At 49.6% G+C, this 26,901-nt stretch overlaps 2 protein-coding genes across 2 annotated transcripts in view; both read left to right on the top strand.

Moving 5' to 3' along the window:
* The first annotated feature begins 7,613 nt into the window (after window positions 1-7,613).
* Window positions 7,614-18,794, top strand: LOC144735581 (transmembrane protein 50A-like). The gene is made up of 7 exons (XM_078618014.1): window positions 7,614-7,769; window positions 9,827-9,926; window positions 13,969-14,081; window positions 15,619-15,686; window positions 15,852-15,944; window positions 16,626-16,686; window positions 17,394-18,794. The coding sequence occupies exons 2-7, from the start codon at window positions 9,828-9,830 to the stop codon at window positions 17,437-17,439; spliced, it is 480 nt and encodes a 159-aa protein (XP_078474140.1). The 5' UTR covers window positions 7,614-7,769; window position 9,827; the 3' UTR covers window positions 17,440-18,794.
* A 3,892-nt stretch (window positions 18,795-22,686) lies between these two features.
* LOC144735576 (uncharacterized) overlaps window positions 22,687-26,901 on the top strand; it is a 33,696-nt gene continuing 29,481 nt past the window's right edge. The window contains exon 1 of the mRNA XM_078618009.1: window positions 22,687-22,779. Coding sequence (XP_078474135.1) covers window positions 22,695-22,779 — 85 coding nt within the window. The 5' untranslated portion in view covers window positions 22,687-22,694. The remainder of the gene's footprint in view (window positions 22,780-26,901) is intronic.

Raw genomic sequence — 26,901 nt, 5'->3', positions numbered from 1 at the left:
TTTGTGACGTCATATTTGAGGGGGGGGGGCAGAGCTTTGTGACGTCATATTTGAGGGGGGGGGCAGAGCTTTGTGACGTCATATTTGAGGGGGGGGGGGCAGAGCTTTGTGACGTCATATTTGAGGGGGGGGGCAGAGCTTTATGACGTCATATTTGAGGGGGGGTCAGACTTTTTGTGACGTCATATTTGAGGGGGGAGGGGTCAGATTTTTTGTGACGTCATATTTGAGGGGGAGGGGTCAGACTTTTTGTGACGCCGTGTGACGAGAATGGGGGGGGAGGTCAAAAATCGTCCGAAATCGCGTGACGTCATTTATGGACGGCCCCCTAACGGCAAAGTCCTCTAAGTGTCAAGAATCTTGTGAGACTCGTGGGGAGGTAGGGGGGGGGGGCACGCCGCTCAGGGTCCTGAGACTCAGGGGGAGACGCGATGTCAGGGTGGGTGTCACTGCCTCCTGTGAGAACTCCGCCATCGTGAGACCACAATCGCGGCCGCCTGTTCATCATCGCGCGAGAATCTGATGAGCCGTGAAGCTCTTCATCGTCATGTTTGTGTCTCTCTCACAGACGACCACGTGGCGTTGTCGTTGTTGTTGTTGTTGCCTTCACGGAGACTCGCTCCACGCCGTCGTCATCATCATCATCACCCCCCAGTACTTTTGTTGGCATCACAAGATCACATTTTGTGACGCGGTTAGTGCCTTTGTGACGTCACAATCAGTCAGTGGCTTTGTGACACGATTAGTGGCATTGTGACGTCACAATCAGTCAGTCGCTTGGTGACACGATTAGTGCCTTTGTGACGTCACAATCAGTCAGTGGCTTTGTGACGTGATTAGTGCCTTTGTGACGTCACAATCAGAGTCAGTGGCTTTGTGACGTGATTAGTGCCTTTGTGACGTCACAATCAGTCAGTGGCTTTGTGACGTGATTAGTGCCTTTGTGACGTCACAATCAGAGTCGGTGGCTTTGACGTGATTAGTGCCTTTGTGACGTCACAATCAGAGTCAGTGGCTTTGTGACGTGTTTAGTGCCTTTGTGACGTCACAATCAGTGGCTTTGTGACATGATTAGTGCCTTTGTGACGTCACAATCAGTCAGTGGCTTTGTGACGTGTTTAGTGCCCTTGTGACGTCACAATCAGTCAGTGGCTTTGTGACATGATTAGTGCCTTTGTGACGTCACAATCAGAGTCAGTGGCTTTGTGACGTGATTAGTGCCTTTGTGACGTCACAATCAGAGTCAGTGGCTTTGTGACGTGATTAGTGGCATTGTGACGTCACAATCAGAGTCGGTGCCTTCATGATAGATTTAGTGCCATTATGACTTTAGAATCAGTGCCTTTGTGACGTCACAACGAAGGCCCGTGCCTTTGTGACGTCACTTCACCCGCACTTTTACCCACTACTAGCGCGTAATGTGACCGTCAACTAACGGGGTGGACCCATTTACAGGGGGGGGGGGGCAAGGCCTGGGGCAGATCCCACCTTGGGGCCCCCCTGAGGCATCACATCTGACGGCCCCCCCAAAGCGCGGGGCCCCCCCCCCCGATGATTCGCCGGCTACCTGAGGGGGGGGGTGGGCCGGCTCTGGATCGTGCCGAGCGCGAGAGGGTCGAGGGATTTAAGATTCAATCAAACGCCCCCCTCCCCCCCCAGCGATTAAACGTGGGGCAACTCGGAGGTTCACATCTCCGTTAACAACTCAGGGGGGGGGGGGTGGTGGTGGTGGTGGTGCTCGTCGTCGGAGACATTCCCGTAAGCGCGGCACACGCCACTAACGGGGGCGTTTGACTGCCGAGTTCAATGTGGCTCAAGCACAGCAAGTTGGCACAGTCGGGGGCACAGGTGGTGCATCAGATACTCATCTCGGTCATCTCGGTCAGTCGACCCGTGGCACCTGCTGGCTCTGCCCCGTGACCTCCTGCTGCACCTAGCCTGGCACAGTAGGGGGCACAGGTGGTGCATCAGACACTCATCTCTGTCATCTCGGTCAGTCGACCCGTGGCACCTGCTGGCTCTGCCCCGTGACCTCCTCCTGCCAGATGGCGTTCGACACTTCACGTGGCAGCCTCAAGGTGCACGTGGCCTGGCACAAGCGTCGTGGTGACGTCACCGCCACTTAGTGGCGAATGGCGGCGGTGGTTGTTGTTGTGTGAACTTGTTTCGCAACGGACTTAGCCAACCTTGGTAATCGGAGGTGCGGTTACTGATCATGCAAATGATAACCCTGAGGACATCATTACTATGATGATCACCCCGCTCGTTTACCCACCAAAGCCTCGCCAAGTCTCCAGATGGGTTTTAACTTCACGTTTCCTGTCGAGGTAATTCGCAGCAGAGATCAACGTTGCCCCCCAACGCGTCTTCCAGGTCATCTTGCAGCAGTGGGATGTTTGGCCAAGACCAAGTGACACTTTGCCCTTCTGCTCTGTGTTGTTGTTTTTCGTGTTTTTGTTTGTTTAGCTGATAATGGAATATCTTTCGATTTAAAGCTTTCGTGACTGCAGGGATTCATCTCCTTGGTTCTTTCGGTAAAGTCACGTAGAAGGGAAGTAATAAAATAATAAAAATAAAACAATAAAATAAATCTTATGTTTTATTTTTATTATTTTATTACTTCCCTTCTACGTGATGACTTTACCGAAAGAACCAAGAAAATGGAATATCTGTTAACACTTGGAACCACAAGGCACTGACGATGAAGCTGGTCCGTGAGTGAGCGGCCGTGTCGATGTGTTGTGACGGAGCTGATGTGTGCGTGGTGAGTTGGCGATAGGGGAATTGAGAAGGCGGTGGTTATGGATTATGCCGATGTGGGTGTCGCGGATATGAGGGCTGCGGATAACAGGGCGCCGGTAATTGATGCTGTGGGGGGGGGGGGGGGTCTCGTTGTAAATAACGACAATAAAAATGTGTCCCACAATCCACAGGGCTCTGCTGTGATGCACGGCCGGGTCGCTCGCTGTGTCTGTGTCGGAAAGAACCACGGACAGTCCCCGAGATGTGAACGTCACCCACTTACGAACGCCCCCACTTACGAACGTCCCCCATTTATGAACATCCCCCACTTACAAACGTCCCCCACTTACGAACATCCCCGCTTATGAGCGCCCTCCACTTACGAACATCCCCAACTTACGAACACCCCCACTTACGAACACTCACTTATGAACGTCCTCCACTTAGGAACGTCCTCCACTTACGAACACCCCAACTTACAAACGCCCTCCACTTACGAACATCCTCCACTTACGAACACCCCCACTTACGAACATCCCCACTTATGAACGTCCTCCACTTATGAACGCCCCCCACTTAGGGCGTCCTCCACTTACGAACATTCCGCACTTATGAATGTCCCCCAATTACGAACCAACCGCCATAAGAACTGAACCGAGGAACTATTTTGATTGGCGCGGGCGATCCTCCGCAAGGTGAAATGAGTCCCAGCGTCCCGCGTGATGCACAACACTCCTTCTTGGTGTGGTCTGGGACTGTTGTTGTTGTTGTCTTGTTGTGGTCTGGGGCTGTTGTTGTTCTTGTCTTGGTGTGGTCTGGGGCTGTTGTTGTCTTGGTGAGGTCTGGGACTGTTGTAGTTGTTTTGTTGTGGTCTGGGGCTGTTGTTGTCTTGGTGTGGTCTGGGGCTGTTGTTGTCTTGGTGTGGGGCTGTTGTTGTTGTCTTGGTGTGGTCTGGGGCTGTTGTTGTTGTCTTGGTGTGGTCTGTGACTGTTGTCTTGTTGTGGTCTGGGGTTGTTGTTGTCTTGGTGTGATCTAGGACTGTTGTTGTTGTTGTCTTGGTGTGGTCTGGGGTTGTTGTTGTTGTCTTGGTGTGGTCTGGGGCTGTTGTTGTCTTGGTGAGGTCTGGGACTGTTGTTGTTGTCTTGGTGTGGTCTGGGACTGTTGTTGTTGTCTTGGTGTGGTCTGGGGCTGTTGTTGTTGTCTTGGTGTGGTCTGGGGCTGTTGTTGTTGTCTTGGTGTGGTCTGGGACTGTTGTTGTTGTTGTCTTGGTGTGGGGCTGTTGTTGTTGTCTTGTTGTGGTCTGGGACTGTTGTTGTTGTCTTGTTGTGGTTTGGGGCTGTTATTTTTTTGCCTTGCCCCAAGCTTGCATTTAGTGTTGAAAAATCGGCAGGAATGTACATACTTATGCAATTTGTACTCATCAATATTCATGTTTCGTGTTGTGTTTACTTAAAATCTCGCCACTGTCATCAGTGGCGGGATGTTAAATTCCTCACCCGGTGTACAGGAGGTTGTGGGGTCGATCCCGACCCTGACTTCTCCGTTAATGTCTTGCCACGGCGTCGAAGGCAGAACGAGGATATTTATTTAGACTACATGAGGAGGGATGAGGTGATCGATTTACAACAACGAACAATACAAACAAAAATATTTGTTTGTATTTTATGGGGTAAGGCCCACTCAGCTATGTAGGTCTTTTTCAGAAGCGACTTGGCTCTTACAAATGATAGCTCAACGAAGTGGAGTATCATCACGTGGTAATGTATAGCAGCCAAAACACTCTAAACGCATGTTTCTAGATGTGAAGAGATAAAAACCCGGAGGTCTCGCAGAAAAATTCATGCGACCATGGGGAGAACGCGCAAACTCCACATATACAGCTGCAGGCGTCAGGGTCGGGATCGACCCCACAACCTCCTGTAGACCGGGTGAGGGATTTAACATCCCGCCACTGATGACAGTGCAACATACAGAATGTGTAAATAAGCCACGGACAGTAAACACAACACGAAACATGAATATTGATGAGTACAAATTGCATAAGTATGCACATTGCTGCCGATTTTTCAACACTAAATGCAAGCTTGAGGCAAGGCGGAAAAATAACAACCCCAGACCACAACAACAACAACAACAGCCCCAGACCACAACAAGACAACAACAGCCCCAGACCACACCAAGACAACAACAACAGTCCCAGACCACACCAAGACAACAAGTCCCAGACCACACCAAGACAACAACAATCCCAGACCACACCAAGACAACAACAACAGCCCCAGACCACACCAAGACAACAACAACAGCCCCACACCAAGACAACAACAACAGCCCCTCAATTACATTGCACAAGAAAATGGATTACAAGATTCTTTGGCTGCCACTGTAAATTGCCACGTGACCGTGGTACGAGGCCACGTGGTTGAGCCGCCATTCGTGATGGCCACGTCGCTTCTGCTGAAGTGCCACGTGGCACCTGCTCGAGTCAAACTTGGGGAAGTGAAAGGGATTGTGAGCCAGTCGCTGCTGCCATTCAGTAGAGATCCACAGTTCTCCAACTCTCACCAGTAAGGGGACGTACATAAATGACGTCACGCACCTAGAGGGGGGGGGGGGGTCAGACATTTGTGACGATGTGTGACGAGGGGGGGGGGGAGTTTGAGAAATGTGACGTCACATCAAAATGCGCAACTTTAATAAATATAGACAACACGTTCTATCTTCTTGGTTCTTTCGGTAAAGTCACGTAGAAGGGAAGTAATAAAATAATAAAAATAAAACATAATAAAATAATTCTCACGACGTTTCGGCACAACGCAAGCAGCCGTCCTCAGGTGAAGAATGAAAAACCACCAAGCTTGGGGCGTATATTTAAGCTGGGTTTTAGGGGGGGAGGTGGGAAGAAGAGCGCCTTGACAAAATAATTTGCATATCAAGAGGAATTTAGCATATGGAAAATGCGTAGGAGGTGGGCAGGGGGGTTTCAAATTAATATTATGCCCGTGCATTATGCAGGATTAGCAGCATCAAAGGGAGGGGGAAGGGGGGTAGCATTAACAAAGGAAAGGAATGTTAATAGTATGTTGCTGCAGTTACTAAACAACCACGTAAAAAAACTGAAGTATAAACTACATAAACAACTAAAGTATAAACTACATAGCATCATCAGTATACTTACTATACTCTACAATAAGCTGAGTTACTAACATTAAGTAATACATTAGAATTCTACGTCGTAAAAATTATATAATATGCTTCCATCTAAACTTTATTCTCTTACATCACACGAGTCTACACCGTACTATATACTGCCATAGACAAACCCAACATTCAATTATATACTGTATTGCTAATTAAATAGACTTTCTAATAAATGCTTTCTCCTACAACATCAGAGTGCAGCCCCACATTAAATACGCACTACAATGACAATAGTTTAAAGCGATTTGAAGCATGTTTTATTTTTTTTTGGGGGGGGGGGCAGAGCTTTGTGACGTCACATTTGAGGGGGGTCTGACTTTTTGTGACGCCGTGTGACGATGGAGGGGGGGGGGGTCAATAATCGTCCAAAACCGCGTGACATCATTTATGGACGGCCCCTAACTCTCTCATTCTGGACTCTCTTATTAATGGGCTCTCAAGAAGAGCCCTTGCCCGAAAGGTCGCCTATTCTATATTTGCCCTTTTAAAGCCCGACAACCCTCACGGTGTTGGGTTTTAACGCTAATTGTGTCGGTGTGTCTCCTGTGTGCGATGACGTCACGGCCGCCCCACCGTGTCTTCTGTGCGTGACGTCTCGGCCCCTATTATTTCTTCTGTGTGCGATGACGTCACGGTCAACCCACCGTGTCTCCTGTGCGAGGTGACGTCACGGCTCCCGTCGTGTCTTGTGCGTGATGACGTCACGGCCACTCGATCGTGTCTCCTCTGCGAGATGACGTCACGGCCCCCCCCGTCGTGTCTTCTGTGCGTGATGACGTCACAACCCCAATTGTGTCTTTGCGTGATGACGTCACGGCCCTTCTTGCATCGACTTGAGTGATGACGTCACAGTCCCGATTGTGTTTTCTTTGCGTGATGACGTCACGGACCGTCTTGCATCGACTTGAGTGATGACGTCACAGAGTGGATTGTGTCTACTGTGCGTGATGACGTCACGGTCCCTCTTGTACCTGTGCGTGATGACGTAGGGGCTCCCTGAATCTTCCAAAATCTTGAATAAACACAAGATTCAGGTTTGATTCAACACGGGACACACAATCCGTGACCTGATCCCATCTGTGAAAGATGTCATTCCTGACATGCAACACCCTGGTGTCTACAAACTAAGGGGCCGTTCATAAATGACGTCACGCGATTTTGGACGATTTTTGATCCCCCCCCTCGTCACACGGCGTCACAAAAAGTCAGACCCCCCCTCGAATATGACGTCACAAAGCATTCCCCCCCAAAAAAAATGAAACATGCTTCAAATCGCTTTAAACTATTGCCATTGTAGTGCGTATTTAATGTGGCGCTGCACTCTGATGTTGTAGGAGAAAACATTCATTAAAAAGTCTATTTAATTAAGTAGAACGTGTTGTCTATATTTATTTAAAGTTACGCATTTTGATGTGACGTCACATTTCTCAAACTCCCCCCCCTCGTCACACATCGTCACAAATGTCTGACCCCCCCCCCCCACTAGGTGCGTGACGTCATTTATGGACCGCCCCTTTACCGGCGGAACCAAAAAGGATGTCCTCCTTTTGTTTATTAAATGAACATCACGTCACCGTGCGTGATGACGTCACGGACTCGGCACGCAAACGGACTATTGTGCGCGATGACGTCACCAGTCGAGTTGCAACGCTGAGCCGGCTGTGCGCGGTGACGTCAGCGAGAGGCGTGATTGCGTCACGCGTGTTGACGCTCGTCTCGGGAAGTCGCCTCCATTGTTTGCTTTCTAATCGGCGTTTCCCCCTTTCTTGCTGACTCGCAAGAGACGACAGAGAGAGACGCAGAGACACACAGAGACACACAGACGCGTGAGTTCCACTCGCAGCATCGCGCGCGAATTAAAACAACCCCCATAACGCTTCCGTCCTGGCACTGTTTGGATTATATTCGGGCTTCCCCCGGGGCTCTACGGGCCTTGCATGGATTCTTTCCCAGCAGCCTGAGCTAGGCCTCGGGCGGAGCGCGACTCGGGTGGTGGGGGGTGTCACGTTGCGTGTCCGTGTGTTGTGTCCGTGTGTTGTGTCCGTGTGTTGTGTTGTCCGTGTGTTGTGTCCGTGTGTTGTGTCCGTGTGTTGCGTCCGTGTGTTGCGTCCGTGTGTTGTGTCCGTGTGTTGCGTTGTGTCCGTGTGTTGCGTTGTGTCCGTGTGTTGCGTTGTGTCCGTGTGTTGCGTTGTGTCCGTGTGTTGCGTTGTGTCCGTGTGTTGTGGCTGTTGTTGATGTGGTTGCGTGATGTCAACAATGTGCAGGGTGTGTTGTGTCAGTCGGTTTTTGTGGTTGGGTTGTGACCGACGATTTGAGCTCGTGGTAGTTGTCGACTGGACGTCTGTGAACATCGCCGCTGGGGAGACAAAGGCGGCCGGGCGTAGTACTGGCCACCCCCCACTCTCTCGTGTGCCGTGTCGGCCTTCATGGGTGATCGCTAACAGAACTTGCCCCAGCAGTCTATTGCAGGTTATACGGGGGGGTTTTGTTGCTTTAATTTATGTTTTAGAGGTTCAAGTTTCAGATGCTTCAAGTTGATTGTATTTAACCAGACGAACTCGTGAGACCAGTATGAGTCTCATTTTGAAGATTGAGTCGTGAGTGAGCGGGTTAGCGAGTGAGTTAGTGGGCGAGTGAGTGAGACAATGGGTGAGTGAGTGGGTAATTGAGTGAGTTAGTGGGCGAGTGAGTGAGACAATTGGTGAGTGAGTGGGTAATTGAGTGAACGGGTGAGGGAGTTGGTGGGCGAGTGAGTGAGTTTGTAGATCAAGTAAGTGGGTGAGTGAGTAAGTGAGACAATTGGTGAGTGAATGGGTAATTGAGTGAACGGGTGAGTGAGTTAGTGAACGAGTGAGTGGGTTTGTGGATCAAGTAAGTGGGCGAGTGAGTGAGATAATAGGTGAGTGAGTGGGTAATTGAGTGAATGGGTGAGTGAGTTGGTGGACGAGTGAGTGGGTTTGTGGATCAAGTATGTGGGTGAGTTAGTAAGTGAGATAATAGGTGAGTGAGTGGGTAATTGAGTGAACGGGTGAGTGAGTTGGTGGACGAGTGAGTGAGTTAAAATGTATCTCGTGTAACCAGGTAATAACTCAATAGAGACCAGGATAGGAGTCTCATTTGTAAGTGACCTGACGCATGGTATACCAAGAACAGCAATAGGTGACAAAGCCTTTGGCGTTGTAGCACCAATCTTGTCTCCTCCCTGAACATTGTAAATCTTCCTTCTATAAACACCCTGAAGCAGAGGATTAGTGTTGGATACAGTGACATTTGCCAATGTGATTTGTCACTTTTATGATGGTATTGATGATGGTGTTGATGATGGTGTTGAATCTGCCAGTGATCTCTGTCATTCAACCCACGACACCTGGGTCTGTCCCGTGGCCTCCTGTTAGCAAGCGACCCTTCGACACTTCACGTGTGGCCTCAAAGTGCACCTATCCTGGCACACGCGCCATGGTGACGTTACCGCCACTTAGTGGCGAATGGCGGTTTTTGTTGTCATTGTTGCCGATGGTATTGTTGATGACGACGTTGCTGATGATCTTCTTGGTTCTTTCGGTAAAGTCACGTAGAATGGAAATAATAAAATAATACAAATAAAACATAATAAAATAATTCTCACGACGTTTCGGCCACAACGCAGGCAGCCGTCCTCAGGTGAAGAACAGGTCTGACTCTGTCTTATCGACAGACCTGTTCTTCACCTGAGGACGGCTGCTTGCGTTGTGGCCGAAACGTCGTGATAATTATTTTCTTATGTTATATTTTTATTATTTTATTATTTCCATTCTACGTGACTTTACCGAAAGAACCAAGAAGATGAATCCCTGCAGTCACGACAGCTTTAAATCGAAAGTTGCTGATGATGTTCTGGTTTCAGAATGGCCGGGTTTCTGGATCACGTGCGCTGGCCCGAGTGCGAATGCATCGACTGGAGCGAGAAGAGAAATGCCATCGCCTCCGTGGCTGCGGGCGTGCTGGTGATCACGAACACACAAGCACATCCACCGTTAGCACAACCACTACGGGCGTACCGCCTCGTATAGCGCCATTCAGGGACTCCTCTAATTGCCAACGAGTTCGGTTCCAGAGGTCTGTTCGTAAGTCCAAACTTTACCCCTGATGATTCCAAACGTGTTGTACGGAGTGTACACTAAACACGGGGAATGGCTTTAAAAGTTGTATCATCTCCCGTAGATGTGGATGCCATTGGCTCGTCACGTTCTGCAGATGTAGATGCCACTGGTTCTTCACGTTCTGCAGACGTAGAGGCCACTGGTTCTTCACGTTCTGCAGATGTAGATTCCACTGTTTTTTTATGTTCTGCAGATGTAGATGCCACTGGTACTTTACGTTCTGCAGATGTAGATGCTACTGGTTCTTCACGTTCTGCAGATGTAGATGCCACTGGTTCTTCACGTTCTGTAGATGTAGATGCCACTGGTTCTTCACGTTCTGCAGACGTAGATGCCACTGGTTCTTCACGTTCTGCAGATGTAGATTCCACTGTTTTTTATGTTCTGCAGATGTAGATGCCACTGGTACTTCACGTTCTGCAGATGTAGATGCCACTGGTTCTTCACGTTCTGCAGATGTAGATGCCACTGGTTCTTCACGTTCTGCAGACGTAGATGCCACTGGTTCTTCACGTTCTGCAGATGTAGATTCCACTGTTTTTTATGTTCTGCAGATGTAGATGCCACTGGTACTTCACGTTCTGCAGATGTAGAGGCCACTGGTTCTTCACGTTTTCAGATGTAGATGCCACTGGTTCTTCACGTTCTGTAGATGTAGATGCCACTGGTACTTTACGTTCTGCAGATGTAGATGCCACTGGTTCTTCACGTTCTGCAGATGTAGATGCCACTGGTTCTTCACGTTCTGCAGATGTAGATGCCACTGGTTCTTCACATTCTGCAGATGTAGATGCCACTAGTTCTTCACGTTCTGCAGATGTAGATGCCACTGGTACTTCACGTTCTGCAGATGTAGATGCCACTGGTTCTTCACGTTCTACAGATGTAGATGCCACTGGTTCTTCACGTTCTGTAGATGTAGATGCCACTGGTTCTTCACGTTCTGCAGATGTAGATGCCACCGGTTCTTCACATTCTGCAGATGTAGATGCCACTGGTTCTTCACGTTCTGCAGATGTAGATGCCACTGGTTCTTCACTTTCTGCAGATGTAGATGCCACTGGTTCTTCACGTTCTGCAGATGTAGATGCCACCGGTTCTTCAAGTTCTGCAGATGTAGATGTCACTGGTACTTCACGTTCTGCAGATGTAGATGCCACTGGTTCTTCACGTTCTGCAGATGTAGATGCAACTGGTTCTTCACGTTCTGTAGATGTAGATGCCACTGGTACTTTACGTTCTGCAGATGTAGATGCCACTGGTTCTTCACGTTCTGCAGATGTAGATGCCACTGGTTCTTCACGTTCTGCAGATGTAGATGCCACTGGTTCTTCACATTCTGCAGATGTAGATGCCACTAGTTCTTCACGTTCTGCAGATGTAGATGCCACTGGTACTTCACGTTCTGCAGATGTAGATGCCACTGGTTCTTCACGTTCTACAGATGTAGATGCCACTGGTTCTTCACGTTCTGTAGATGTAGATGCCACTGGTTCTTCACGTTCTGCAGATGTAGATGCCACCGGTTCTTCACATTCTGCAGATGTAGATGCCACTGGTTCTTCACGTTCTGCAGATGTAGATGCCACTGGTTCTTCACTTTCTGCAGATGTAGATGCCACTGGTTCTTCACGTTCTGCAGATGTAGATGCCACCGGTTCTTCAAGTTCTGCAGATGTAGATGTCACTGGTACTTCACGTTCTGCAGATGTAGATGCCACTGGTTCTTCACGTTCTGCAGATGTAGATGCAACTGGTTCTTCACGTTCTGTAGATGTAGATGCCACTGGTTCTTCACGTTCTACAGATGTAGATGCCACTGGTTCTTCACGTTCTGCAGATGTAGATGCCACCGGTTCTTCAAGTTCTGCAGATGTAGATGTCACTGGTACTTTACGTTCTGCAGATGTAGATGCCACTGGTTCTTTACGTTCTGCAGATGTAGATGCCACTGGTTCTTCACGTTCTGTAGATGTAGATGCCACTGGTTCTTCACGTTCTACAGATGTAGATGCCACTGGTTCTTCACGTTCTGTAGATGTAGATGCCACTGGTTCTTCACGTTCTGCAGATGTAGATGCCACCACCGCCATCTATTGCGCGGCGGTTGAACTTACAACTCTCGGTCCGAACATGCAAACTGGACATACGGACAGATCTGTTCCTATCTCTGAAAGCTTGTGAGTTAAATGTTTGTAAGTAGAGGAGTCCCTGTTTACGAAACAGCGCTCTAGGAGGCCGCTGTAACATGGTGACATTGGAAATGCATTACCTACGGTGCTATATCATTTTTAACCTATCCAATCGTGCTAATCCGAGGTGCGAGGGATGGACAACAAGCGATGGGTCTCTGTGTGAGTCTATGGGTCTTTGTGTGAGTCTATGGGTCTCTGTGTGAGTCTATGGGTCTCTGTGTGAGTCTATGGGTCTTTGTGAGTCTATGGGTCTTTGTGTGAGTCTGTGGGTCTTTGTGGGAGTCTGTGGGTCTTTGTGTGAGTCTGTGGGTCTTTGTTGAGTCTATGGGTCTTTGTGTGAGTCTATGGGTCTTTGTGTGAGTCTATGGGTCTTTGTGTGATTTTCACACCTGATGATGATTGCTTGTGTTGCAATCGAAATGTCGTGAGAATTGTATTGTTTTATACTTTTATTATTTTATTATTTTCCTTCTACGTAACTTTACCAAAAGAACCAAGAATATGAATCCCTGCAGTCACGAAAGCTTTAATTAGAGCCGGTTTGTTGGCATTTTTTGCCGCAAGTTTGTGTGGTGAATGCAGACTTGATGCCTTGCCAGACTGGGGATCTATTTGGTGTTTGAACATCTTAACACAACTCCTGTTTTCATTGCCAGAGAAGGGTACAAACCCTCTTCTTATTTTTCAACATTTTGGGTACTATAAAATAAATCACGACGTTTCGGGCGCGTGATTTATTTTAGACTAGCTGTACTACCCGGCTTCGCCAGGGACTTGGATTCACCAAACCCGGCCGCCTTTGTCTCCCCAGTGGCAATGTTTACACACCACACCAGTTACTCGTTTGAGGCTGAGTCGACCTAGGGGAGGCCCAGGACCGGTTGAAATAATCATCACCGGTGGTGTCCGTGAGCGGGAATCGAACTCGGGTCGCCGGGTTCGTAGCGCAGCGCGCTAACCACTACACTACCGCTCCCCACACACACACAGTGCGCTAACCACTACACCACCACTCCTCACACACACACACAGTGCGCTAACCACTGCACCACCACTCCCCACACAGCGCGCTACCCGCTACACCACAATGCGTGACACTTCCCCTCGTGCGGGTCATGTGACAGATGTGACGTCACATTCTCACTTGCCGTGCAAACAATCTCTGCATTATTGAGCTCCCCCCCCCCCCAAACAAGTTTATTTTATTAATGTTTGCATGGTGTACAGTCTGGCAAGTATACCCGCATGGCAAATTTGCAGTTTGTTGCATGTCGGGAAGTACGCTAAACATTTTGAACAGACACACATAATCACAACGTTGCCTTTTCTATATATGGAGATTATACCCACGTGACTTTACCGAAAGAACCAAAGAGATGGATTCCTGCAGTCACGAAAGCTTCAAATCAAGTTTGGATACTGGCAAAAAGTGGTCTCCATAGATGGGTATTGTGGTATCGTTTGTGACAAGCACTGTGTGTGTAGTGAGTGCGGACCCTATAAGAAATGTATTTGTTGGCAAGCAGAAGCCAACACATCTGAAGCACAGGGAAGGGAATGCGGTGATGGTGATGATGCTGTTATCAATGTCGCGTGGTGTGTAATGGTGCTGCTTCTGCTGTTAACATTGCTGTTGCTAATTGTTGTGGTGGTGGTTTTTGTGGTGGTTGTTGTTGTTGTGGTGGTTGTAGTTTTTCACAGGTTGGTGGGTGATCATCGACGCTGCGGTTATGTATCCTGAGTCGTCCAAACTCAACCACGCTTACCACACGTGTGGTGTGATCTCAACTATAGCCTTCCTCATGTAAGCAACCATCAACACCATCAATACCACCACCATCAACACCACCATCAACACCACCATCATTAACACCACCATCACCATCAACACCACCATCAACACCACCACCATCAACACCATCATCATCAACACCACCATCAACACCACCACCATCAACACCATCAACACCACCACCATCAACATCAACACCACCACCATCAACACCACCACCATCAACACCACCACCATCAACACCACCAACACCAACACCACCACCAACACCATCAACACCACCACCATCAACACCACCACCATCAACACCACCACCAACACCATCAACACCACCACCATCAACACCACCACCATCAACACCACCACCATCAACACCACCATCAACACCACCACCACCATCAACACCACCATTAACACCACCACCAACACCATCAACACCACCATTATCAACACCACCACCACCATCACCACCACCATCATTAACACCACCATCAACACCATCATAACCACTACCATCAACACCACCACCACCATCAACACCACCACCATCAACACCACCACACCCATTACACCCATTAACACAACCACCATCCTAACCATCACAACCAGCACCACAACCGCCACTACAACCACCACTACAACCACCACTGCAATCACCACAATCACCATCAACACCACCATCACAACCAACACCATCAACACCACCACCAACACCACAACCACCAATACAACCACCACCATCAACACCACCACCACACCTACTACCGCAACCACCACAACCACCACTACAACCACCACTACAACCACCACTACAACCACCACTGCAATCACCACAATCACCATCAACACCACCATCACAACCAACACCATCAACACCACCACCAACACCACAACCACCAATACAACCACCACCATCAACACCACCACCACACCTACTACCGCAACCACCACAACCACCACTACAACCACCATAACCACGACCAAAGACAAAGATCCCCCGTGTAGACTGATGGGGAAAGTGCTGTTAGCGAGTAGCAGCACCACTGAAGGCCAATGCGGCACACGGGGGGGTGGGTGGCAAGCACCGCGCCCGGCCGCCTTTGTCTCCCTCGTGGAGATGTTTACTACGCACCGCAACAGGCATTCAGTTAAGGCTGAGCTGACCTAGGGGAGGCTCAGGATCGGTTCAGGCATCTGTCAGCAGTGTTGGTTGCCTTGAGGGGGAATCAAACTCGGGTCGCCGGGTTCGTAGCGCAGGATAGCGCTAACCGCTGCGCCACCGCTCCCCTCAGCCACCCAACACCACCACCACCGCCACCACCACCACCACCACCGCCACCACTATCGGCACGACCACCGCCGCTACCGAACGGAGACGAATTGTCCTGTGTCTCTGTCTGTGTGTGTCTTTCTCTCTCTGTGTGTGTCTCTCTCTGTCTGTGTGTCTCCCTCTCTGTGTGTGTCTCTCTCTGTCTGTGTGTGTCTCTGTGTGTGTCTCCCTCTCTGTGTGTGTCTCTCTCTGTCTGTGTGTGTCTCTGTCTGTGTGCAGGATAAACGCCGTCTCTAACGGTCAGGTCAGAGGAGATGGATACAGCGATGGGTGCATGGGACAGACAGGTGACTCACTTCCTGCTCCCTGTGACCTCACTTCCTGTGACTCACTTCTTACGCCCTCCTACTCCCCTCCCTGCGTCTCCCCCTGCTCCCCTCCCTGCGTCTCACCCAAGGCATTGTGTCCAACTCTGTCTCTCTGTATCTCGCCGTGTCTCTCTCTGGGTGCAGGGGCGCGCATCTGGCTGTTTGTGGGCTTCATGTTGTCATTCGGAGCCCTCATCGCCTCCATGTGGATCCTGTTTGGTGGATTTGTCGTCACAAGTGAGACCCCCAGACTCACCACACAGAGACCCACAGACTCATACAGAGACCCCCAGACTCACCACACAGAGATCCACAGACTCACACAGAGACCCACAGACTCACCACACAGAGACCCACATACTCACCACACAGAGACCCATAGACTCATCACACAGAGACCCATAGACTCACCACACAGACACCCACAGACTCACCACACAGAGACCCACAGACTCACCACACAGAGACCCACAGACTCATCACACAGAGACCCACAGACTCACCACACACAGACCCACAGACTCATCACGCAGAGACCCACAGACTCAACACACAGAGACCCACAGACTCATCACACAGATAATTATCACGTGGAAATGTATTGCAGCAGCCACATAATCCAAGCACGTATTGTTTCTAAACGTGGAGGGAAAAGCCGGAGGACCTGGAGAGAAATCCACTCAACCTCCATGGGGAAAACACGACAAGCCACTTCGTTGCGCTATCATTTGTGGCCTGGTCACTTCTGAAAAATAGCTAAATAGCTCAGTGGACCTTACTGGGTAAAATATGAATTGTTTATTTTGCAGTTGAGATCAGTGCTGTGTGAGTGTCACATGTTGTGCATGTCACATGTTGTGCATGTCACATGTTGTGCATGTGTTGATGTGGTTAATGTGGTGGTGGCGGTGGTTGCAGAGCAAGAGAATGTCTACCCGGGTCTGGCTGTCTTCTTCCAGAACGCGTTCATTTTCTTTGGGTAAGTCCCACAACAGAGTGTGTGGGTGTGTGGGTGGGTCACCGAGTGTGTGGGTGTGTGGGTGAGGGTTTGAGTGTGTGGGTGGGTGAGTGGGTGAGGGTTTGAGTGTGTGGGTGAGTGGGTTGGTCACCCAGTGTGTGGGTGAGTGGGTGAGGGTTTGAGTGGGTTGGTAGGTGAGTGGGTGGGTCACCGAGTGTGTGGGTGTGTGGGTGAGGGTTTGAGTGGGTGGCTAGGTGAGTGGGTGGGTCACCCAGTGTGTGGGTGTGTGGGTGAGGGTTTGAGTGTGTGGGTGAGTGGGTGAAGGTTTGAGTGGGTGGGTGCGTGAGTGAGCGAGTGGGTTTGTGGGTGAGTGAGTGGGCAGTTGAGTGGGTGAACAATTAAGTGAGTGATTGTGTGGATGAGTGGGTGAGGGCTTGAGTCGGTGGGTGGGTGATCAAGTGAGGGGGTTCGTGGGTGAGTGGGTTCGTAGGTGAGCGAATGAGTGGGTGAGAAGTTGTGTGGGTGAGGGCTTGAGTGAGCGAGTGCTTGAGTGAATGGGTGGGGAGGGGTGGGTGAGTGAATGGGTGGGGGTGAGCAGTCAGACAGGTTGGTGGATGAGTGAGTGGTTGGGCAGGTGAGTGAGTGAGTGGGTGAGTGAGTGAGTGAGTGGTTGGGCGGGTGAGTGGGCGAGTGAGTGGTGAGTACTGACATGAGTTTTTGTGTTGCAGGGGTCTGGTTTTCAAGTTTGGACGATCTGAAGATCTTTGGGAATGAGAAATTTCCACTCAAGCACTCACTCACCCACTCGCTTAAACATTGACCCACTCACCCACTCACTCACCCACTCACTCACTCAGTCACCCACTCACTCATCAACTCACTCATCCACCCAGTCCCACTCACTGACACACTCACTCACCCACTCACTCGCTCACCCACTCACTCGCTCGCTCACTCATCCACCCAGTCCCACCCACTGACACACTCACTCACTCGCCCACCCACTCACCCACTCACTCACTCACCCACCCACCCAGTCTCACGCGCTGTCACAATGCTATTATGTTATCATTAGTTTTTGTAAGCCACTTTAGTGCGGAGGTTCTGCGTATCTGAACTAGGGATTATAATGCCGCCCTGCTCTTTTCATATCTGCCATTTCCAGTCACTGGTCTCCGAATCACCCCTCGTGCGTATGGGAAGTGTAAGAGTGGTGGATCTACCGCCTTTACCAGTAAGTGCTGTGACATGTAAGTTGTACGTGCGTGTGTGTGTGCGTGTCCCCTTGCGCCGTGTCCGTAACGTGTCTCCATTTCGATCGCACCGAACCAAGACGGTGAAGTATGGTCAAACGCCCCCCCCCCCCCCCGATTCCCACAATATACATGCAATGGGAAGGGGGCCACAACCCCCCCTCTAATAATCCAGCAGTGGAGAGAGAAGCATCTGTGTTTACGGACGCCCCGTCCCCTGACAAGTCTCCAAGGGGTGACTGCCCCGGGCCCAGCGCTTTGGTGGTTGGGGGGGGCATGGGGGTTTAGTGTCAAAGGGCTCCCAAAGCGTTCAGACATCAGAATCGTTATTGCGACTGCAGGAGGAATTTGATGAGCTATGAAGCTCGTTTATAACAAGCTCAATTGGGGCAGGGGGTCTGAAAGTTACGCTCAATTGGGGCAGGGGGTCTGAAAGTTACAACAAAACACACGATCGTGCCAAGTATATGAAATGTAAGCAAATCGAAGACTAAACACAACTCTTATTTTACAAGGCGAGGCCCACTGGGGTATGTGGCAGCTCTTTTTCAGAAGCGACGTGCCCATCATCGCGAATGATCGCAGCTCAACGGAAGTGGCTGACCTCATCATAGTCATCGTGTGGAGATTTATAGCAGCGGCCAATGGTCAAGGGCTCCAGTTGGCCTGCATTGCTGAAGACCCAGGCGATGTGACTTTGGCCCATTCGGATGTCACTGACGGTCGGATGTGTTCCGTTTTGACGAGCGGCGGGGGGGGGGGCAATGCGTTTCGTACGATTCTTACGTGAACTGTGTACACACCACGGTTATACCCCCACCATATACGTAAGCCCGTGTAAAACCAGGAAATGTAATAAACTGATACTTTAACGTTCGTGCAAATCGTTGAGGTCCCTCGCTTTGACGAGCTTGAAAAGTTCCGCGTCTCAGCGAAATCGATTCCCCCCCACGCCCCCTGGTAAATATAACGCTGAGCGACATACGAAGATGTGCTGCTGCTACTACTGCAGTAGACGCCCTCTTAACGGCGGTAATTGGTTGCACGAACCGGTCGGTAACTGATTCGGTTTCAATTTCATTTATTTGGTAAAACCCTGTAGGCCATGCGGCTCTTGACCCGGGTGTAACCGCAACAAAACAAAAACATGAACAAGAAACATCTTAAAGTGACTACGTGCAAACATAAAAATCCAGGAAAAAACATCAAAGTTTTCCAGAAAAAGCACCGAATATCAACGCTGTGTGCAAAAATCCCAGTGGGATGCAAGTCAAACAACAACCATAAGACAACTTAGATTAAAGTTATCAGGCTAACTGTACTACAACAAACAAACATGGCTAAACCAAAACGTTTTCGAAATCACCAAAATAAAGCTATAAAAGCAATGTAACAGTGATCATAGGAACTTGTTACAACGCTGTGGGTGATCATTATATAGTTTTCTCCGATACGAAGGTACTCTGCATGCCGTCTGGATACCACCAAAGATTTATCCATGAAGCCATACAGATATACAAACAGACATAACTTCAACCGAGAAGATGGATTCAAATTGAGCAATCATTGGAAAGATGTGATTAACCATGTTAAACCTCAACTGCGGTTTAACATAGGAACTGTGATTCAAATTTAACAATAAGCGATATACATAACATGTACCACCAAACCCTGCAGCCATAGCTGGGAGCATGAGTCACTCCATAACAGCAGGAGCATCAGTAGCAGTATCAAAAATTTTCAATGCACCTTTAAAGATCAGCACACTATAATCAAAACTCAAGATCATACTTTGCAGCGATCATCCGGAGCGATACATTTGATTTCAGGCCACTAAATTGCAGTGGCAGCTGGGGGTGTACAACTCCTCTAGAGCAGTTTTGAGTGAAGATCTCACAGGTAGTGATCCAAGTTTCAGTTTATTGGCGACAGCATTCCAGACCCTGGGGGCATCAATAGCAAAGGGCCTTCCTCCGGTATTTGTACGGCAATAAGGAACGTGAAGCTGGTAAGCGAGTATAGGACGTAGCAGTAACACCGCCAATAATTCAAAGGAGATGTTTCCCACTGCAATGCTCCCTCAACGCACGTGAATGGACGTCGCTGATTGGCCGAGGCCTCCTCAGACGGCTTTGGAGCTCGCCGATTGGCCGAAATTGGCGGCCGCGTCGTTAACTGGGCGACGTTCGCTAAGCGAACACGTTGGGCTCTATGGAGGCCCGTCGATAACACTGGTCAACACACTTTTTCTGGCATAAGGTATTCCAACGGTTATAAGGTAATTTTGGGGTGCTGATTCCAAATCTGGCATCAGTGTTTGTCTATCACGTCAGGTTTTTGAGATATCAAATATTGCATTTTCAATAAAAACTGCAGAAGAAAAATATTAAATAAATGTGGATATCTACATAAAATGATATTATAAACACGCTATCCTAAAAATACAGCACCATATTTTAACACTGAATCAGTCACTGACTCGCAACAATTTGCAATCATAAGTGACAGAGTTAATTTCGGGTAAAATCAATGAAAATGGGGTATGCCGATAGCATAAAAATGAGATGTGATAGAGCAAATCTGAGACCAGATTTGGAATCAGCACCCTGAAATTAGTCTAGAACACAAAGTCCAGGCCAGGAAAAATTTTTTTTTTTGTTGACCAGTGTAATAGATGAGTCGTTCACAGGGGTGGTCGTTAAGAGGGGTTCTACTCTACACTATACACTACACTATACACTACACACTACACCACTATACACTACACTATACACTACACTTTATACTACTATACACTACACTATACACTACTACACTACACTATACACTACACCACTATACACTACACTATACACTACTACACTACACTATATACTACTATACACTACACCACTATACACTACACTATACACTACTACACTATACACTACTACACTATACACTACACACTATACACTACAATATACACTACACCACTATACACTACACCACTATACACTACACCACTACACACTCCACTATACACTACACTGCACTACACTATACACTACATTATACCACTATACACTACACCACTATACACTACACTATACACTACACCGCTATACACTACACTACTATACACTACACTATACACTACTATACACTACACTATAGACTACACCACACACTACACTATACACTACACCACTAAACACTACACTATACACTACACCACACACTACACTATACACTACACTATACCACTAAACACTACACTATACACTACACTATACACTACACTATACACTACACCACTAAACACCACCACACACTACACTATACACTACACTATACACTACACTATACACTACACCACACACTACACTATACACTACACTATACACTACACTATACACTACACCACACACACTACACTATACACTACACCACACACTACACTATACACTACACCACACACTACACTATACACTACACTATACACTACACCACACACTACACTACACTATACACTACACCACACACTACACTATACACTACACCACACACTACACTACACACTACACTATACCACACACTACACTATACACTACACTATACACTACACCACACACTACACTACACAGTACACTACGCACTACACTATACACTACACCACACACTACACTATACACTACACTATACACTACACTACACACTCCACGTTGTGCTCTATGGAGGCCCATCGTGAAGCGATGAGTCGTTCACAGGGTTGTCGTTAAGAGGAGTTCTTCTGTGTCAGCACGCGACGTGAACGGTAAGTTGTGAAGTTGTCTGAAATGGTAATTCACGGAGGTTGGGAACGCATCCTCACAGCACTGGTGTTATAAGTGATTCACTTTACGACGTTTCAATGCGCAAAGCTCCAGGAACGCATCGACTTTGTATGTCGAGGTTGTATTACTGCACTACGTACGGTGCGAAAAAAGTTCGACATCCCTCCTATGCACGCTCTGAATGGTAACACCGTAGCCTATATGCATTGTGAATTCTGATATACACTCAATTGTATGACGACAAATATCTTATACCGATCGGTACTATTAAATTTTAACCCGAAAGCCTGTGTGCACTGTGGATTCTAATCCATCAGCCGATGTGCACTATGGATTCTAACCCCATAGCCTACATGCACTATGGATTCTAACCCCATAGCTAACGTGCACTATGAATTCTAATCCCGCAGCCTACGTGCACTATGAATTCTAATCCCGCAGCCTGCGTGCACTATGAATTATAATCCCGCAGCCTACGTGCACTATGAATTCTATCCCCGCTGCCTATGGATTCTAACCCCGCAGCCTATGTGCACTATGGATTCTAACCCCGCGGCCTATGTGCATCGTGGATTATAACCCCATAGCCTACGTGCACTATGGATTCTAACCCGATAGCTTATCTGCACTTTGGATTATAACCCCAAAAGCCAACGTGCATTATGGATTCTAACCGCATAGCCTACATGCACTATAGATTCTAACCGCCATCGCCTACGTGCACTATGGATTCTCACCCGATAGCCTGCACTATGGATTCAAACCACAGCCTATGTTCATTATGGATTCTAACCACCATAGCCTATGTGCATTATGGATTCTAACCCAATATCCTATTCGGACTATGGATTCTAACCCCCATAGCCTATGTGCATTATGGATTCCAACCCAACAGCCTATTCGGACTATGGATTCTAACACCCATAGCCTACTTGCACTATGGATTCTAACCCCATAGCCTATGTGCACTATGGATTGTGGTCCCGGCCCGCGAGGCGCAATGGCGGAGGCCGTCACCTCCATGCGCAGGCTGAGGGCGCAGAGAGGTGAGCGCTCACGGGACCCCCTCGGAGCCCCCCTCCGACCCCCATGGACCCCCTAGGAGCCCCCTAGGAGCCCCAAGGGCCTCTCCCTCCCGTCGATAGGAACCCCCTCGGTGCTCGCGACGCGATGTGAACGCTTCTCGCGGCTCCCCTCGCGGCCTCGGCAGCTGCTCGGCACTTGCCCCAGCGGCGCGCGTGGCCTACCCAGGGCAGCTTTGTCTGTTTGTGAGTCTGTGTGTGAGTGTCTGTGTCGGTGTGTGAGTCTGTTTGTGTGTGTCTGTGTGTGAGTGTCTGTTTGTGTGTCTGTGTGTGAGTGTCTGTGGGTCTCTGTGTGATGAGTCTGTGGGTCTCTGTGTGATGAGTCTGTGGGTCTCTGTGTGGTGAGTCTGTGTGTCTCTGTGTGGTGAGTCTGTGTCTGTGTTTTTGTGTGTGTTTGTGTGAGTCTGTGTGTGTGTGAGTCTGTGTGTGTCTGTGTGTGTGTGTGGCTGTGTGTGTGTCTGTGTTTTTGTCTGTGTGTGTGTGAGTCTGTGTGTGTGTGAGTCTGTGTGTATGTGAGTCTGTGTGTGTGTGGCTGAGTGTGTGAGTCTGTGTCTGTGTTTTTGTGTGAGTCTGTGTGTGTGTGAGTCTGTGTGTGTGTGAGTCTGTGTGTGTGTGAGTTTGTGTGTGTGTGAGTCTGTGTCTGTGTGAGTGTGTGTGAGTCTGTGTGTGTGCGAGTCTGTGTTTGTGTGAGTTTGTGTGTGTGTGAGTCTGTGTCTGTGTGAGTGTGTGAGTCTGTGTGTGGACCGGTACCGTCTCGATCTCTGTGGCATTCAGGATGTCCGGTGGACCGGTTCTGGCTCCTGCCACCATGAGGGATGGACAGTCCTCTACTCGGGGCAGAAGATTGCCAAACAACAGGGTGTGGCTCTTCTTCTGAGCAAAAGAATGAAGGGGGCGTGGGAGCGTAGCGGTGAGGTGTGGGAAGCTGTAAGCCCCAGGCTACTTTGGGCTCGCCTTCCCATCAACCGGAGGCGAGGAGTGGTGGTCGTGGTTACTTATGCCCCCACCGAAGACGAACATCCGTGGAGGGATGCAGGCAAAGCCGATGAGTCAGATGCTTCTATGACCTCCTGTCACAGGTGCTGGCTAAAGTGGCCACTCGGGACAGAGTCATCTTGGTCATGATGCTGGCACCTGGTCTGGAGTGATTGGAAGGCATGGGTCAGATCAGCTCAATAACAACGGTAGGAGGCTGCTATAATTTTGTGCACCCCATGGGCTTGTAATTACCAACACGCTCTTCCGGCATCGGCGCATCCACACAACATCATGGATGCATGCTGGGTCCAAGCAAGAACATCTGCTGGACTACATAGTGACGGACCAGCGGATGCGAGCCCATGTCCTTGACACCAGGACCTACCGTGGAGCTGATCTGCCCTCTGACCATCGACTAGTCATCTGTAAGATGCGCCTGCCATTCTTCCACTCCGGTGGTGGGTGTATACCCAGGACCCCATTCCAACCAAAAGTGGCCTGGTCTCAGTAAGCTGATGAAACTTGCAAGCGAGAATTTCATCATCGCTTGCAGCTGGGGTTGTCATCGTCCCCCACTCCTGATGTCGAGGGTAAATGGGCGAGGTTTAGGACTGTGACTCATGCAGCTGCAATGGCTGCTTTGGGTATGCGATCCAGACCTCCCCAGAAACCCTGGCTGACAGAGGAGGTGTTCAGGTTAGTTGAGAAAAAGCGACAGGCCCACTCTCATCGGCTACAGCATCCCACGTCAGAGAATGAGGAGGTTTACCGCAGCCTTCGCTCGGAGGTTCGGAGAGCCGTAAGGCGCTGCAAGGATGGGTGGTGGTCGCGGGTTGCTGAGGAGATAGTCTGCCTCAGTGGCTCGCGATCACAAATCATTATTTAACTCCATCAAAAAAGTAACCTGCAGCGCCACACCTATTACAATCATTAGGGGAAAAAACGGTGATCCAATCTCCGACCCCCAGGAACAGGTTTGCAGATTTGCTGAGCATTTCTGTGAGGTCCTGGGGGAGGGGAAATCCCTCAGCCAGGAAAACATCATGGCACAAAGTGGGGATAACTCTGCTGAGGCTGCGGTGCCTCAACTATAGGAAGAGGTCACCCCCTGTGAGTGGCTGGCTGAGGTGCCATCTATTGAGGAAGTACTGAAGGCGATCCGGAGTCTGAGACCAGGAAAGGCACCGGGCAGAGATGATCTCCCAAGCGAAATGCTGAGGGAGGGTGGCGTTTGTGCACAGACTGCCCTATATGACATAACAGTCTGGACCACTGGACGGGTTCCGCAGGATTGGAAGGATGCCCTGGTGGTCCCCCTCTTTAGGAAGGGGGACCGCACAGACTGTAACAACTACAGGGGCATCTCACTCCTCAGTGTGCCGGGAAAGGTCCTGGCAAGGATTATTCAACATCGCCTTGCTAGGCACGCTGAGGAGAGGCTTGCAGAGCCACAATGTGGTTTCAGAAAAGGGCGGTCCTGCACAGATGCCATATTTTCTGTCCGTCTGCTACAGCAGAGGTGTAGGGAATTCCAACAAGACCTACATCTCTGCTTTATTGACCTGGTCAATGCCTATGATACCATCAGTAGGCCTGGGCTCTGGGTTGTTCTTCGTGCTTTCCGAGTAATTAAGGACCTTCATGATGATGAGCGGGCCCAGGTAAAACTACGTGGCCGGGAGTCAGAGCCATTCCCTATACACCTTGGGGTGCGACAGGGATGTCCTCTGGCTCCCACATTATTTAACATCTATTTTGACCACGTAGTTGATGAAGCCATGAATAGCTGTACCGGGGGAATTTCCATTTGGTACAGCTATAATGGGAGGCTGATCGACGCCCGGGTGCGATCAAGGGATGGCTCCCTATTGGTCAACCACGTTATGTATGCCGATGATTTGGTAATAGCTGCTCATTCAGAAGAGGAGTTGGAGACGCTGCTGCTGAGACTGGAGCGTGCCACTAAGAGGTGGGGCCTTACCATCAGCCCCACCAAAACTAAGCACCTGCCTGGGTATTTTGTACCATTGGACATTCCACCCCCACAACTCCCAATCGGTGATGGGGCAGTAGTGGAGAGAGTGGAGAGTTTCCCATACCTGGGCAGTGTGCTTATGACCGGCTCCAGTTTAATAGCAGAGGTCTCCGAATCAGTCGAGCGGCAATATCTTTTCATAGGTTGCGTAACGCTGTGTGGAAGCTACCTGGTCTGTCGCTCCGCACGAAGCTTCAGGTCTTCTCGGCCACAGTCATTCCCTCCCTTCTTTACGCTTGCGAAACGTGGACCCCCCTAATGGAGAATCTTCGCTGGTTGGAAACATTTAGGCTGGCCTGCCTACGATCCATCCTGGGTTTAACCAGGCTGGATTGTGTGAGGAGCTCACAAATCCTTGAAATATCTGGGCAAAGTCCCATCGGTGAGCTCATCCGGCAGGCACGGCTGCATTGGCTGGGTCATGTAGCCCGCATGCCCAGCCACCGCATGCCTAAACAGCTTTTGTTCGGCCGGATCGAGGGGGCTAAACGGGCGCGGCTCGGGCTAGAGAAGAGATGGAGTGATGCGGTACAGGAGGACGTGGAGCTGAGTGGACTTGCCGATGACTGGTACCAGCGTTGTCAAGATCGGCCTCTGTGGAGGAGGCTCGTGAAGGACGCTACGCTACTGGGCAGTTGGAGGCAGTCGCCCTCCAACAACAACGGAGGGCGGAGGAGCGACGCTCACAACAATGAGCGGAGCGCCGGGTGGCTAAAGCACAGCAAGTTGGTACAGTAGGGGGCACAGGTGGTGCATCAGCCAGTCATCTCGGTCATCTCGGTCAGTCGACCCGTGGCACCTGGGTCTGCCCCGTGACCTTCTGCCAGCGGGCGTTCGACACTTCACGTGGCCTCAAGGTGCACATGGCCTGGCACAAGCGTCGTGGTGACGTCACCGCCACTTAGTGGTGAATGGCGGTTGTTGTTGTGTGTGTGTCTATGTGTGAGTCTGTGTGTGAGTCTGTGTGTGTGTCTGTGTGTGTGTCTGTGTGTGAGTATGTGGGTCTCTGTGTGAGTCTGTGTGTGAGTTTGTGTGTGTGTGAGTCTGTGTGTGTGTCTATGTGTGAGTGTGTG

The sequence above is a fragment of the Lampetra planeri genome, chromosome 55 (genome assembly GCF_965212315.1).
Source record: "Lampetra planeri chromosome 55, kcLamPlan1.2.h2, whole genome shotgun sequence".
In the NCBI taxonomy this organism is placed as follows: Eukaryota; Metazoa; Chordata; class Hyperoartia; order Petromyzontiformes; family Petromyzontidae; genus Lampetra; species Lampetra planeri.
The sequence above is the reverse complement of the archived record's forward strand: the minus strand, read 5'-3'. Positions and strand labels throughout refer to the sequence as shown.

What these genes read in the sequence shown, in the direction of transcription:
- LOC144735581 (XM_078618014.1), top strand. Translation starts at nt 9,828, where the DNA reads ATGGCCGGGTTTCTGGATCACGTGCGCTGGCCCGAGTGCGAATGCATC. An exon ending in TGGGTGCATGGGACAGACAG is followed by an intron (nt 15,687 to 15,851) that starts GTGACTCACTTC and finishes CTCTGGGTGCAG; the next exon opens with GGGCGCGCATCTGGCTGTTT. An exon ending in AACGCGTTCATTTTCTTTGG is followed by an intron (nt 16,687 to 17,393) that starts GTAAGTCCCACA and finishes TTTGTGTTGCAG; the next exon opens with GGGTCTGGTTTTCAAGTTTG.